Source organism: Lemur catta, chromosome 12 (assembly GCF_020740605.2).
Source record: "Lemur catta isolate mLemCat1 chromosome 12, mLemCat1.pri, whole genome shotgun sequence".
In the NCBI taxonomy this organism is placed as follows: Eukaryota; Metazoa; Chordata; class Mammalia; order Primates; family Lemuridae; genus Lemur; species Lemur catta.
The window spans coordinates 24,619,893-24,634,625 of record NC_059139.1 but is presented as its reverse complement, the minus strand read 5'-3'; the positions used below and the strand labels follow the sequence as shown (position 1 = coordinate 24,634,625).

Genomic DNA, 14,733 nt, shown 5'->3' with positions numbered 1-14,733 from the left:
ACAAGTGGAGAACAACAGCTCGGCGTTGATGCTGACTGGGCATTATCCGCGTCACTCCCCAGAGCAGCTGCCTTCAGCGTGCGCCTCCCCCCAGCTCACTGAGTTCTGTGTTTCCTGAGCCTTGGGAGTTGCCTGTGGATGGGGGAAATCCTAAATACCAAATTCTACAAACATCAGCATATTAAATAGTTAATAGTACAGCTTTCCTCAAATGCTTGGAAATTTTACACTTGAACCAATTAAAATTCTAGCATCTCGGTTTCCAGTTGCTAGATCAGTTGCTAACCCTCATAAAGCTACAAGGAGAAAGGGAATGGAAGAGGCAAGATGACACCGAAAAAGAAGACTCAGAAATTTGGGGGTAGAAGTGGGACAAATGACTTAGAAGAGTGGAGGATGATGAAATCTAGGTCAGGTCTCATGGAGAAGTGACTGGATTCATCCTGCCAAACCGGGCAAAGAGGCAGATGGTTAGGTTGAATCTGGGCTGAGTAGGGGAGGTTGAGTGAAGAGAATTTCTCAGAACTGAAGGACCTGAGTACAAGTAGTCCCCCCTTATCCACAGTTCCACCTTCCACAGTTGCCATTACCCGTGGTCAATAGCAGTCCAAAAATAGGTCAGTTCAGTACATTAAGACATTTGAGCAAGAGAGAGACCACATTCACATAACTTATATTACAGTATATTGTTATAATTGTTCTATTTTTAAATTGATGTTAATCTCTTACTGTGCCTAATTTATAAATTAAACTTTATCATAGGTATGTGTGTGTAGGAAAAAAACATCACATATATAGGGTTTGGTGCTAATTGTGGTTTCAGGCATCCACTGGGGGTCTTGAAACGATAAGGGAGGTTAAGGAAGAAAGATTGCACCTAAGAGTAAAAGGATTCATTAAGTACACGTAAAATAAATAGAGAAAAGGTCTATGCCAAAGTATGTCATTATGAATTTTCAGAGCATGTAATATATAAAGAAAAAACCCTAGAAACAATCAGAGAAAAACAGGTCATGTGCAAGGACTCGGGAGTAAGAATGGCCTCAGATGTCCTGGCAACACTGGATACTGGAACCACAGCAATGTCTTCAAAATCCTGAGTGAAAATTACTTTCAACCAAGCATTCTGTACTCTATCAGTCAACCAGTGTGAGAGGAGAATGAAAACATCTTCAGACATGCAGGGCTGCAAGTATTTGCTTCCCCTGCGTTGCTTTTCTCAGGGAGCAAGTAGAAGAGGAGAGGGAGTGAGGAAGCCCAGGAAGCAGCAGAGGAGAGAGGGCAGGCGGTCCCGGGAGGGCGGGGAAGGTGGTATGGGACTGGGATTTTATCGTGTTTGACCACGTGGAAAATTGTGTTGAATCTTCACTGGAGGATGTGGGGAGAATTAGGAATTGGTATATAGAAAATCAAGCAAATGAGGATAAATGGCAGTTAAAACAATGGGAAAACAAGAAAGGAAACATCATACCAAGTGATGATCTGTTTTGGCAGTAACTCGTTATGTGAATTCCCCAAACGTTCCAGTGTTCCCAGATGAATGATGTTGTTGGGAGAGGGCAGCAGGGGGGTAAAAGTACTCAGTTTTCATCCTCCCTGATAGGACATGAGTTGATAAGGTCTAAAAGTTCAAAGTCAGGAGCAGCTGGCCAAGTTTGTCACTTTGAAGTATGGAGGCAAAGAAAGAAGCTGATAATGTGGTTTTAAAGTGGCTGTGGGGGTGAGGGCAGGGGCTGGTAGGGAGCTGCTGCTTTTTGTTGTTAGCTCTTTAGTACTATTTGAGTTTTTGGACTATCATCTTACATTATTCTGCTGAAAATTTTTAAAAATAATAGTTTAAACAATTTGTCACACTTTCTTTTGAAGTTTGACTCAAAGGATTTCTCATCAGTCTCTCATTTGAGGATTCCATAACACTGATCCTTTTCTGAGTGAGTTGAGGTCCTCTCTATTGATTTGCACTCTCGCTTCATCCCCTCTCTCACTCACCAGAAGGATCAGTCCAGGGGGGTTTGGGTTGTGGTGGTTTTCATGCTCTCAGTAGTAGAAAGGGTAGTGACTTTCCCTGGATGCCTGCTGCATTCTAGGCATTATTCTGAAGGATATATATAAAGCTTGACATAGCCCTATAGCCCTGTGATGTGATAGTGTTTTTTTTGTTGTTGTTGTTGTTTTAAGGAGATAGGGTCTTTTCCTGTTGCCCAGACTAGAGTGCAGTGGCACCATCATAGCTCACTGTAACCTTGAACTCCTGGACCTCAAGTGATCCTCCCATCTCAGCCCCCCAAGTAGCTGGACAACAGGCACATGCCACCATACTTGGATAATTTTTTAATTTTTTAATAGGTATATTTTTTATAAGTGAGACATAAGGGTCTTGCTTTGTTGCCCAGTTTGGTCTTGAACTCCTGGCCTCCAGTGATCCTCCTGCTTTGGCCTCCCAAAGTGCTAGGATTGCAGGCATGAGCCCCTGCACCTGGCCCATAGTCTGTTTCATAGTTATTAATAGAAAAATTCAAGTTCAGAGTGGTTTAAATACAATAATAGGCTCTTATTATTACTTAGCTACTGACTGGCAGAGGTAGAACTTGAACGTGGCTCTGGCTGGCTCCAGAGTCCTTGGCTGGGGGTGGCTGCAGCCAGACCCACCTTGAGGGGCAGTTGATGTGACAGGTGTGAGTAACCATGTGTTTAATATGAGTTAGAGATTAGTAATAATAGTCTTCATTTGAAAAATAGGTCGTTCTGACATAAAGGTTAAGAATATTACTGACATATCCCAGAAGACACTGAGAATTGCTGATCTTCAAGGTAAAACAAGTTATCACCTGGTCTTGCGAGCCTACACAGATGGTGGGATGGGCCCAGAGAAGAGTATGTTCGTGGTGACAAAGGAAAATTGTAAGTTAAAGATTGCTTTTGAGACGCTTTCCATCCTTAAATGTGTAATGTTCCTAGTGATTTTTGGTTTGTGTAGGAATCCCTTCCCCCCCTTTTTTTTAAATTTCTCATTTTGTTGCATTTTTACAGCTGGTGGAGGTAAGTATTAAAATGCTATGAGATGACTTCATGTTTATGCTTGTCAGTTATTTGAAGCTATTTCTAAATGAGTACCTAAGACATCAATGAATTAGGGATACGTCTGTAGTCTAGAGGTCTAAATTCACGTTGACTTTATACAATGGTCAACCAGTTTAAAATTTTTTGCCCCAGCTATTCTGTAATTTTTAACATATCCAGGGAAAAGTGAAAGAAATATCCTTTAAAACATTTTGTACCGCACAACCCTCATAAATTTGAAATGAGAGAAGAGTGACTGCCTTGAGTGCTGTCTTTCAACCAGCAAAGAACTTTCATTTGATCTCAGGCCTATCCTCTAGCCATGAGTTTGAGTTTATACACACCTGTTGAGTTGGTTCTGTAAAGCAGTGGTCTCAGTAGAGGATGATTGTGTCATCTGGGAGTCACTTGGCACTGTCTCATGTCACTTCTGGTTGCCTAGTGGTTGGAGGCCAGGGATGCTGCCGAGCTTCCTGCAGGGCACAGGATCCCCCTGACCCCAGGGAAGAACTGCCTGGGCTAAAATGTCAAAAGTGCCAAGATTGAGAAACCCTGCTAATACTAATTTAAGTATTAGTGTAAAAATTATTACAGCACTTAAAGGTCATGCTTTAAAACTTCTTCTGGAGTATTATATTTTGTATCCCTGAAGCAGTGAATTTTGATGTTTTTCCAAATAATCTATCAACCTATACTAAAAATGGTGATTTTAATATTTGCAACATTCTCTTTTCAGCTGTGGGGTTAATTATTGCCATTCTTATCCCGGTGGCAGTGGCTGTCATTGTCGGAGTGGTAACAAGTATCCTTTGCTATCGGAAAAGAGAATGGTAATGGTACCTGTGTTTACTCTTGCTCTTTTGTTCTTAAGGGCACATTTACTTAGTTTATGTATTGAGTATATTTTTTTAGTTGTAACGAGCTAGGAAAAAATTGTTTTAATCAGAATTAATGTTGAATTTAATATTAAGCAAGAACACAACATATTATTTAAAAGTCTTAAAGCTAATAAGGTATAAAAGTATAACTTTTTCCCTACTGTTTTCACTAATAAAGTAATAGCAATTGTACTAAAAAAATTTACACACACACATACATATATGGGGCAGTAGCTATCTGCAAGATTAACTGTAATTTTATGATGAAGATTTCACTTGTTCTGGTGATCTATTTAGAAAATCTGGTCATTTTGGTCATTTACTCATTCATTCAACAAACATGAATGACGCCTTCCATGTGAAGGTGGATATAGTGGTGAACAAAAGGAGCATGGTCCTTCTAGACTTACAGTGTAGTGGGGGAGGGGGGTGTTGAACCACAACATCCAAAAGACATGTGCTTGCAGAGGGTGCGAGGAAGGAAGGGAGCCAGGTGCTGTGAGGAGACCAGCAGGGCCACGTCTTGGGAGGTAGTTGGACAAGCCGCCCCGTGGGAGAGTCCCAAAGAGTAAGGAAAGGCAAAAGAATTTTCCAGACAGAGAGAATAGCTTCTGGCTTAACCTTCTGGAGGACATGGGAGGAGCTGTGTGGCTGGGTGCAGCAGGAGTGGGTGGCGTGAGGGGAGGGGAGGTGGGGCCGCGGGGCTCAGCAGGAGAGAGTGCCCACCCTGCGCCTGCTCACCTGGCGGGAGCTGTCCCGGTGGCCGAATTCGTGCACAGACAGGTCCTCACCGGCCTTGACGATGCCGCCATTTTTGACAAAGAAGAGAATGTATTCTAGCAATCCTGGCTCATAAATTGAAATAGTAGTAGTTGTAGAAATACAGAATAGTCTGGTTTGGTAACCATATTCTTACTACCAAAAATCACATTTTAAAAACAACTATTACAATACCAAAAAAAAAGACAAAGTAAGAAGGGAGTTTAGAAGTGAGAGCATTTCAGACTCACATTCACAAAGTAATTTTTCCTGAAGGAATTTCAAATGACAAAGTTCTTTTTAATAGTAAGTATGAAAACATGATGGAACACTGCCTGACCAAATGTCATCTTCGCATTTCGCTTTTGCTCTAGTGAATGATCACACTGCAGATCTCCCATTTTCATCTCGGATATTCACTTCAAATTAAGCCTGATGATATATTAACTTGCTTGTTACCTAATTATTAAATTGACTTAATCATTCTTTATTTAAAGGATTAAAGAAACCTTCTACCCTGATATTCCAAATCCAGAAAATTGTAAAGCATTACAGTTTCAAAAAAGTGTCTGTGAGGTAATCTTTTATTTTCTTACATTTACCTTTGAAGTACTGGCTTGTTTTTTTCATCTTTTGTGAAAAGTTTGTAATATGCAAATGTCATCCTCAGTCAAAAGTATTGAGAAAGTAGCATGCTTTAACATCTGCTAAATTTCTAAAATTATTAATGTTAAATTGTTCATTCCAAGCTTTTTCTCCCCGCTATTAATAGCAAGGAAAATATTGATAGGGAGGAAACAAATGGCTCTGCTCCAGTGTATACCACAGGGGTGTAGAGGCACATGTTTATAGGCAAATGTGGGGGAAAAATAAAATTATGCCCCTTTTTGTAAGAGGAGCATTGCAATGGCACTTAGTGCTATTCTTAATCACTGTTTTTAAATTTATTTTTAGGGAAGCAGTGCTCTTAAAACATTGGAAATGAATCCTTGTACCCCAAATAATGTTGAGGTTCTGGAAACTCGATCAACATTTCCTAAAATAGAAGATACAGAAATAATTTCCCCAGTGGCTGAGTGTCCTGAAGATAGCTCTGGTGCAGAACCTGAAAACCACGTGGTTGTGTCCTATTGCCCACCAATCATTGAGGAAGAAATACCGAACCCAGCGGGGGATGAAGCCGGAGGGACTTCGCAAGTCATCTACATTGATGTTCAGTCCATGTATCAGCCACAGGTGAAACCAGAGGAAGAGCACGGAAAGGACCCTGCAGGAGGGGCAGGCTATAAGCCACAGATGCACCTCCCCATTAATTCTACTGTAGAAGACATAGCTGCTGAGGATGACTTAGATAAAACTGCGGGCTACAGACCTCAGGCAAATGTAAATACTTGGAATTTAGTATCTCCAGACTCTCCTAGATCCACAGACAGCAACAGTGAAATTGTCTCATTTGGAAGCCCGTGCTCCATTAACTCCCGACAGTTTTTGATTCCTCCTAAAGATGAGGACTCTCCACAATCTAATGGAGGAGGGTGGTCCTTTACAAACTTTTTTCAGAACAAACCAAACGATTAACAATGTCACCATGTCATTTCAGCCTGCCATCTCAATAAGCTCTTATTGCTAGTGCTGCTGCGTCAGCGCTGGGCATTCTTGGAGGGATCCTGTGAAGTATTGTTAGTGGGGTGAACTTCACTACATGCAAGTTACACTACAAGTGTTAATGTGCTTTTAATGTAGTCTAAAAGCCAAAGCATATGACTCAGAATCCTCAGTCCACACAACTCAAGATTTGGAGCTCCTTGTGATCGAGCCAAAGAATTCTCATGTGCTCTACCTTCAAGAAGCATTTCAAGGCTAATACTGACTAGCACATACATGCAAAACAAATCCTGCCACAACTGTTTTCGGTTCTGTTGTCAATGGTTTTCTCATATGTATACTTTGTAGAATTGCAAGTGGATTTGCAGGCAAGGAAGAAAAATGTCAGAGTAACAGATGATGATTATTTGCCTGACATTTACTCCATTCTAGGTGAAAACCAAGCACAGATTTTAAAACTTTTAAGATTATTCTCTTCTATCCACAGCATTTACAGAAATTAATATAATTCTTAATATAGCAGCAGCTATTTAGTGTTTGTTTGATAAAGTATGCTGATTTCTGTGCCTACTGTATAATGGGTATCTCAGGGGTGCAAACTTGGAAAACAAGTGTGACACTGACCCTCTTAAATCAGAATCATGTTTTCTTGCTTTGCTAGGTTTTTCAAACCTTTTCATTATTTTTTAGCTTTTATGCTAGCTTCCATTATTATAGTTGGTTGCCCTAATATTTAAAATTTAAATTTCTAAAACTACAGACCCAAGTTAAAAAAAACAAACAAAACATTTTTTGATACAAAATATCACAAGTGTCAGCTTTATGTGAGCAAATTCAATATTGTTCATAAGCATATAATTCCAGTGATTTACTATATGAGATGACTACTAAGCAATATCTCGTGGCATTAGCTGTCCATATAGTTGTGATTGGCCATAGCTCCTCCTGGCAGTGATGATCTCGGATACCTCCTTGCCAGTGTTCCTCCCACTCCCGAGTCTTACATCTCCCTTCCTCTTGAACCATCATCGTTCCAGACTATCTGATCCAGCCCTCACATGTTTAAATATAAAACTAAAGAGAGAATGCTTCTTACAGGAACAGGTAGCCACGGGCTACTTCCCAGTAAATGCCATAATCAGTTCGCATCAGTGGGCGTAGGTGTGACAGGTGCCGCGACTGCTTAGTGACCCGTGCAGCGTTGTGTCTTCAGCACAGCATCCTCTGCCCACGCTGGTTTCTTACCAGTGAAGTCTAAAATGACTGTGGTTCTTGGGAAAGGAGAATGGAAAACTGAAAGATACCTTGTGTTTTTCCTGCCCTCGGGTTGTCTGTGTATTTTGTCTTTTGATAGTTAAGGCAGAAGTACCTGAAAACTTAAAATATCTGAATAAGTTAAGATATCCTTGTTTTTTAATCATCTGAGGTTATGTAATGTATTTGAAAATAATGGATCAATTATTTTTTTTCAAGTTCATATTGTATCTTTTTAAAAACCATGCTGTGGAAAAAAGCCACAGAATGACAAAGGACAAAATCTATTTAGATACTCTGTGTGTGAACCCTGATTTTTACCTGCTAGGATTCAACTAAATTTCTAAGCTTCATGATATTATGAATATGTGGAATGACATACAATTAATTATGTACATACATAGTGTATTAAAACTATATAATAGTTTATAGAAATTTTCAGTAATAGAAAATGTGTCAAACCAAAGCCCTCCCTAAACAGTTTTCTCTTGTCTTCCTTTTTGTCCTCTCTGGCTCCTTCCCTGAGCTTCCAGCCCAGGCACTCAGACCTGGTGCTGCGTTCTCTCCCTGCCAGAGCTTGTCATTGCCGTAGTCCCCTCGCCCTCAGATCATGCCTGTTCCCCTGTTCCTACGTTCATCTCTTTAGGACAAGGATAAGCATTGGCCACAGTAAAAGTTTATTGATCTAAATGCTGTTAGCCTGAAATAACAGGAAAAGGACAGAAGAGATTGATCTCTGTCATCAGTGCACTCGTCTATGCATTTTAACTGTGACCATCCGGATCCAGTGCCCTTCCCAACCTATCGAATGACTTATTTGTTTGGCTGATGGTGAACATCACTGGGGCTCTTAAATCCTTTCAGTCTGTCCAGGACTTCACTGCTTTTCCTTTGTGAAAAAAGTTCAGAGTGCCACTCATCCCTCCCCTGCCTCTGGAGTTCCATGCACAAGGATCGCCAGGTTAACAAGAAGCAGAGTAATGCTCTGTGAGTCTGGGCAGGCTCCGTGCAGTTTGTTATGTGCTTAGAAGAATGCTGTGTTTCAGGGCTTTCTTTCCTTGTCTTTCTCCATCGAGTTGAAGATAGCCAGACCCCTGTGCACACCCGAGGTCACTACCTCTCAACCTCACCCCACCTGTGCATCTAGGGGCATCCTCGACACAGGGAGCAGGGAGGGAGAGAACACTGTTTGTCCTGTCCGGTTGTTGGAGACTCTGGCCTACATGTGCCGTTTGTCAGTGCAGAGACCGTGGCTCTGTGTAAGGCGGGCTAAGAGTGGCTGTGCCCTGTCCAGGCAGATTAGCTACCCCTCCCTTGAGGGGATCATTAAGGACTAGTTAGAAAGGGAGGCTGGATGAGTTCCCTCCACCCCCTACCGACTCGAAAACTAATTGGGAAACCCCTTTTTCCTCAGCAAAAGCCCAACCATCAGTGAGAAAAATCTAAATGTCAAACTAGAATTATATTCCATTATGTTGTTTGAATAGTACTTCATGTAAGACACATTTTTCTCTCTCATGTAAGTCAATTCACTTATAAGCCCCCTAAATCAAGCTGCCCTTGTGATAAATGGAAACCATTATAGGGGTTATTGTGACTGCATTTCTTTTGTGAGTGGCCATTTTAAATAAATAATATTTAATATAGAAGTATTCTTAAAGACTTAGGCTTTTGACATTAGATGAACCTTGTGAATTCTATATTGCATGGATTAGCACATATGCAATCTAAGTCTCCAATTTGTTGAGCCTTTACAGGCCCGGATTTCAGATTGTGGCCCTGAGTGTCTGGATAGTTGAGTTGTGTGCTTATGTGCTTATGTGATAGAGGTGCTTTGTTCCTGCAGTTTAGAAACAGAAGCAGCCATTCATTGAAAAGTTTAAAAGAGGAAGTATCAACCTCATTTTCCAAACCAGCGTTACTTTCACGGCTCATGGATCTGAAGGATTGCATTTAGAACGTCTAGTACTATCGTACTCTCAGAAACTGGTGAAAAGTCACATTCTTAAAACTTCATGCATATTGTATTCTAGTTGGAAATTAGTCCTGTAATTTCTTAATTATCTTCATACCGTCCATATTTAAAGAACATTGCAAGTCCTTTTTGTATTTGGATAATTAAATGTAGTTCAGTGAAGGAGACTAGGGAATGTTTTCTTCCAAAGGGAATTTGAAATCAATTTTATGGTATTTTGAAATTTAAGTACTCTTTAACATGTCAATATTCAAAAAGATGTTATCCTAAAGTTTTCTGCTCAGGCACATAATCTGATAAAATTCTTTGTTTATTTGTTTTAAGGTAATTTTTGCTATTTTCTATTTTGAACTATGTTAAAATTTATATACCTTTTATAAAATGCCTTTTGTTCCCCTTATATTGAAACTGTAAAATTGGGCCTCTCAAAGTAAAATGTGGGATGATTAGATAAAAAGACTTAGGCACATAGTGACACTGCACGAACTAATTTCTTATTATCTGAGTCTGATCCCAGAGTATTATAGATGCAGCGGAATTTTCCTGAAGGGTGGTGTATATCAAGGTCTAGCTTGTGTAGCTCTGAAACTTGTGGCTCCTACAGTCAAATCTACTATAGAAGTGGCTCCACAATTTGAGTTAAAACTTAAAAAGAGTTCTGCTCACCTATCATTAGATACCTTATTTCTTCATAATTTTAAATGTTCATAGTTTATTTGATGGGTACAAAACTTGGGACGTTTGTACCAACCAGTGTGTGTTCTGGCAAACAGTGCATTGATGTGTGAGGGAATTGATTAATACAAGAACTTATTCTCTTGATAAACTAGTTCTTCAAAGCATAAAATTTATTTTGAACTTTCACTTCCTGCTGAAACAAAGGTTCATTGTTGTCATGCCCCTCTTTTACATCTAGAAGAAAATTTTTCACAGAAGAAAATGATTTGTAGCCAAACTTACAGTACATTCGTCTTTTAGACATAGCCTTAGAATATCATTGGAAATTACTTGGTTTGAATTTGGTTTATTTTTATCTTCATAGGTTATGTGTCAGGGTTATTAATAATACTTTAACCTCTTATTTTGGTAGGGTGGTTAGATTTTTATTCCTTTTTAATTAGTGCTTTTTAAAATTATTACAGGATTTATTTATGCTAATGATAATACAGATGAACTATTTTTAATGCCAGTATAGAGGATAAAGATGAACATTTAATTAATTGATATGTCAGGCTTTATTGTAGAAGATAAAGTGTCAGGAGGTGTGAATATATCCAAATCCTTATAATTATGATATTGGGTTATGACAGGAATCTATTATTTTTAACCATGAATAGTGCTTATTTCTCTCTATGTTAGGAATGTTAATAGTTTGGATTATAAACATCCAAGTTATAAACAGAATTTACCTATGCAAGATAAATTCTTAACCGTGCAACATTTTTATGAAAGTTAAAAGTAGTGTTTTAAGGGGGAAACCCTCTGAATGTTTTTATGTGTAAGTGCCTAGCTAAAGACCCATAAAAACAATAAATTCAAAAGCTCTTATAGAAGTAAAACTATAACTGATTGAATGTTAATGAAAAACAAATCATTAATAACTTACATTATTTTTTGGTTGCTAGAACTGAATACTGTAAAAACAGATGTGATTGAGGAAAAAAGGTCTAATTGATAAAGAGATTGATTTTTATTACATTTATACGTCTTCTAAGATTGTCTTTACAGTAGCCAATCAGAACTTAAATTAAAAAGCTAACAATGTAGACCTTGTGCTGCACTTAAGCCTAAAATATCATGCACATCTGATTGAATGGTTCACTTAGATTATTGAATTTCCTTATACATTTAAAATGTACTTCCCTTTAGAATTTTAAATGGGTAACTTTCAACTTCTGAACTTAACTATTTTCCTAAGCATTCCAGTGGTGTATTATAAAAGATCAAAATATTTCTAGGTGGTAATACAATTTTCATTAAAACATGGAAAAGTTGTTAAGTGTTAGGTTTAACATTAGTATTAGTATTTTTTCAATTGATTATAGAAAAGAACACTGGTTTTCGTAAAAATTATTTCATTCTTCCCCCAGTTTGATTTCAAATACTTTCCCCTATTATTTCTAACATGTAATAAGCTAGCGGTTCCTTCTATTTAATTTTTTTCCTTTCAATATTAACATTTAGGAAAAATGTGAATGGTGTTGTGAATAGTGAAAGACAGTACGCAAAAAAGAAACTCTTCATTGTTGTGGAGGTGTAGGTGTTATGTTATGGATACCCTGGGATTTGTTTTATCCTAATATTTTCTCCAAAAGGAGCATGACTTTTTGTTAAATACATTTCAATTCAGAATTGCTTGAAAAAGATTGGCCTGGCTAAAGAAATAGACATCCTAGATTTGAGATAGTACTACTTTAAAGGTATATTCAAAGGTAAAATTAAATCATTTTTAAATACTCAACTTTCCTGGTAAGAATGTTTTTACCTTTTCTTCTCTTTCATTTGCTGGCCATAAGTCAAGATCCTTATAACACTAGGAAATTACCATTTTTTTTACTTTCAAAATTGCATTATAGCGAATTACTGTTTACAAAATACACATACTGTGAACAGATACAAGTTTTTGTCTTTTATAAGGTTGTTTGTAGAATGAGTGTTTTTTTAAAGGAGGTGTGTTATATGTTAAATATTTTCAGTTTTTTATAAATACTAGTAACTGTTTACTGATTTTTGTTTGGTCAAGTGCTTGTAAATGTAGCTGAAAGAAGATAGGGAGAAACTGCAGATCCAAAACTTCTGATTTTCCTTTCTTGAAATGTTACCACTACAGACATTTCTTTTTTTAAATGTGAATGATTGATTGTGATGTGCTGTACCTAAAATCATGTTTAATCATATAAAGAAACATTTAAATATACCAATAATGGAAGTAAACTATATATTGAAGTACATTGTGTGATTCACTCTGATTTACAAAATTATGAGTTTAATATGGAATAAAACAACTCCACTGACAGAGACAACTGAAGTATTTCCTGCCTTGTGAAAATTTGGATATTATGTTGCTGTTAGAATGAGTAATTTGGACACTTTATTGTCATTGTATAATTTCAGAATTTAGTTTCCATATCTTTTGGAAGATACGGTTATAGCAAGAAAATAGAATATAATTAATCTATTACTAAGACACCATAAATATAAAACTAGTATGCTTGGCTGTTAACTCTAAAGATGTTACTTATGTCTGTTTTTAAAACATGCATGTATTTAACAATTTTATCATAGTATTGTCATGGAAAAAAATAAATATATTTTCTTACATCTTACACCAACAGATTTGGGTGTTATTTTTTTCCCCCTGCTTTAAGCATTTGGGAAAAGTGGCTTCTGCTTTGTTGTTAGTATTTTTTATTCTATCCTGTAAGAATTATAATGAATACATAGCATTATAGCTGTATTTTTAATATTTGAATATATTGCTGTGCCATTGGTATAACCATCCATCTGTTCCATTAAATCAGTATTCTATTTATTAGAGAAGTTAGCATAAAAATAAATGGTGGTAATCCAGCATTAGTAAGTAAGAAATAAATACTGGTTCTTAATATATGGTTTTTAATTTATTTCCTCTGAAGATAGCATAAACATTTCTGGAGATTCTGGAAATACATCAAAATTTTATTTCAGCTTATTGAATTTGGATATACAGTCATTGATTTGGCAAAACCCCAGTAATTTTAAAATATAAAGTGATCTTAAATAGAAGTTTGTAAAGGGAGAAGTGAAGTCCTTAGACATATGTAGCCTAGACTTACCCAGATTAACAACTGTGAAACATGAATGGGCCTGGATTTAACCTGAAGAAACTGCAGACCAATTTTAAATTATTAATAATTGTGAAACACATGTTAGTATTTAAGTGCAAGAAAAGTCCATCCATATGGTCTGGCCTTTGGGGAGTTCTCAATGCATAACTTGTTTCCCAGATGGTGAATTCTTAGCCAAAAGGTGTAGCACCACCAATCCCAGGAACTTTGAAAAGGTCAAAAAGAGAAGAATGATGTAATTATTAGGGGAAAGAAAAATAGAGATGTGTGAATAATTTTGTAAACGAATAGTATTCAACATCACACTAAAACCTTAGCTTAGAAACTCCAGCTTCTCTGTTAATTTGGCACATTACCCTTCCCCTGGAGTGACCAACAATAAAACTGAATTGAAAATACTCAGTTCTCAATACCCAGGGAAGTTGAAGTAACAAGAGATGTCTTGAACTGATTTGGGATTAAACTGGAGATGTTTTTATCCCTAGGTTATTAGTCTCAGATTAAAGAGACAAGAAAAGCTTTTGAGGATGATCTTGATAAAACCTGGTAAGTAGAAATAATGTTAAAATGAATGTACCTACAGTGTGTTAGCCTCTCAATTATGTCTCTAAACGTTTGAAGGGTGAGAAAGAATTTCAAGTTTCAGCTCAAACTTAAATCTTTTTTCCCCTCCTGCCCCCCAGCCAGCCTCTCCCTCTGCTGCAGAGCTGGGCCTCTGCTCTAGACTGAGCCCCAAAAGCCTGCACACACCCCTCGCTCACATTTGCCTCCGCGTCCCTGCGTGCCAGGCTCGAGAAGCCTGAGGAAGCAGAATGTTGAGAACAGACGGACCTTGCTAGTCCCAAATTGCCCAATTACCAGGGCAGGCAACGCGCCACCTTCAGAAATGAACCTGGAGTCTAATTTCTTCAATGCCCATTGTCGCTGCTTTCCTTTCCTGTGTTGGCTGACGCTAAGTTTCACACCTCCCGGTATGGCCCCGGCAGCGGCCGCCTTGCATGGGGCCGCCCAGACCTGGACGCGGCCCTGGTCTCACCACTCACTACCAGGACAACCTTGGAGAAGCTACTCAGCCTCGCAGCCTGTTTCCTGTCTTTGAAGCGTGGCTCTGAGCGCCCCCCTTCACAGGACTGGGGGGAGGGTTGCAGGCCGGGTGCACAATGCTGCTGACAGAGTAGATGCTGGATTGTCACATGGGCCTCTGTCCTCAAGAAACCTCAAGAACACCTCAGGCCTTGAAGGTGTAAATGCTGGGCCTTGCTGGCCCAGAGGACCTTCTCAGGTATCGCCAGGACCTGGGTCCTGTGCCTTCCCAGGCCGGAACTCGCCCGCAGCACTGAGCACAGTTCCAACGCTCTGGTTGGTCACTGTTAGG

The 14,733-nt window shown here is 38.5% G+C and overlaps 1 protein-coding gene across 2 annotated transcripts in view; it reads left to right on the top strand.

The window, feature by feature from the left end:
- LIFR (LIF receptor subunit alpha) overlaps window positions 1–12,865 on the top strand; it is a 54,368-nt gene extending 41,503 nt beyond the window's left edge. For both annotated transcript variants that reach the window (XM_045566484.1, XM_045566485.1), the window contains 4 exons: window positions 2,740–2,901; window positions 3,797–3,890; window positions 5,195–5,273; window positions 5,652–12,865. In XM_045566484.1, the coding sequence (XP_045422440.1) occupies window positions 2,740–2,901; window positions 3,797–3,890; window positions 5,195–5,273; window positions 5,652–6,275 (959 nt within the window). In that variant the 3' untranslated portion in view covers window positions 6,276–12,865. The remainder of the gene's footprint in view (window positions 1–2,739; window positions 2,902–3,796; window positions 3,891–5,194; window positions 5,274–5,651) is intronic.
- Window positions 12,866–14,733: the final 1,868 nt, after the last annotated feature.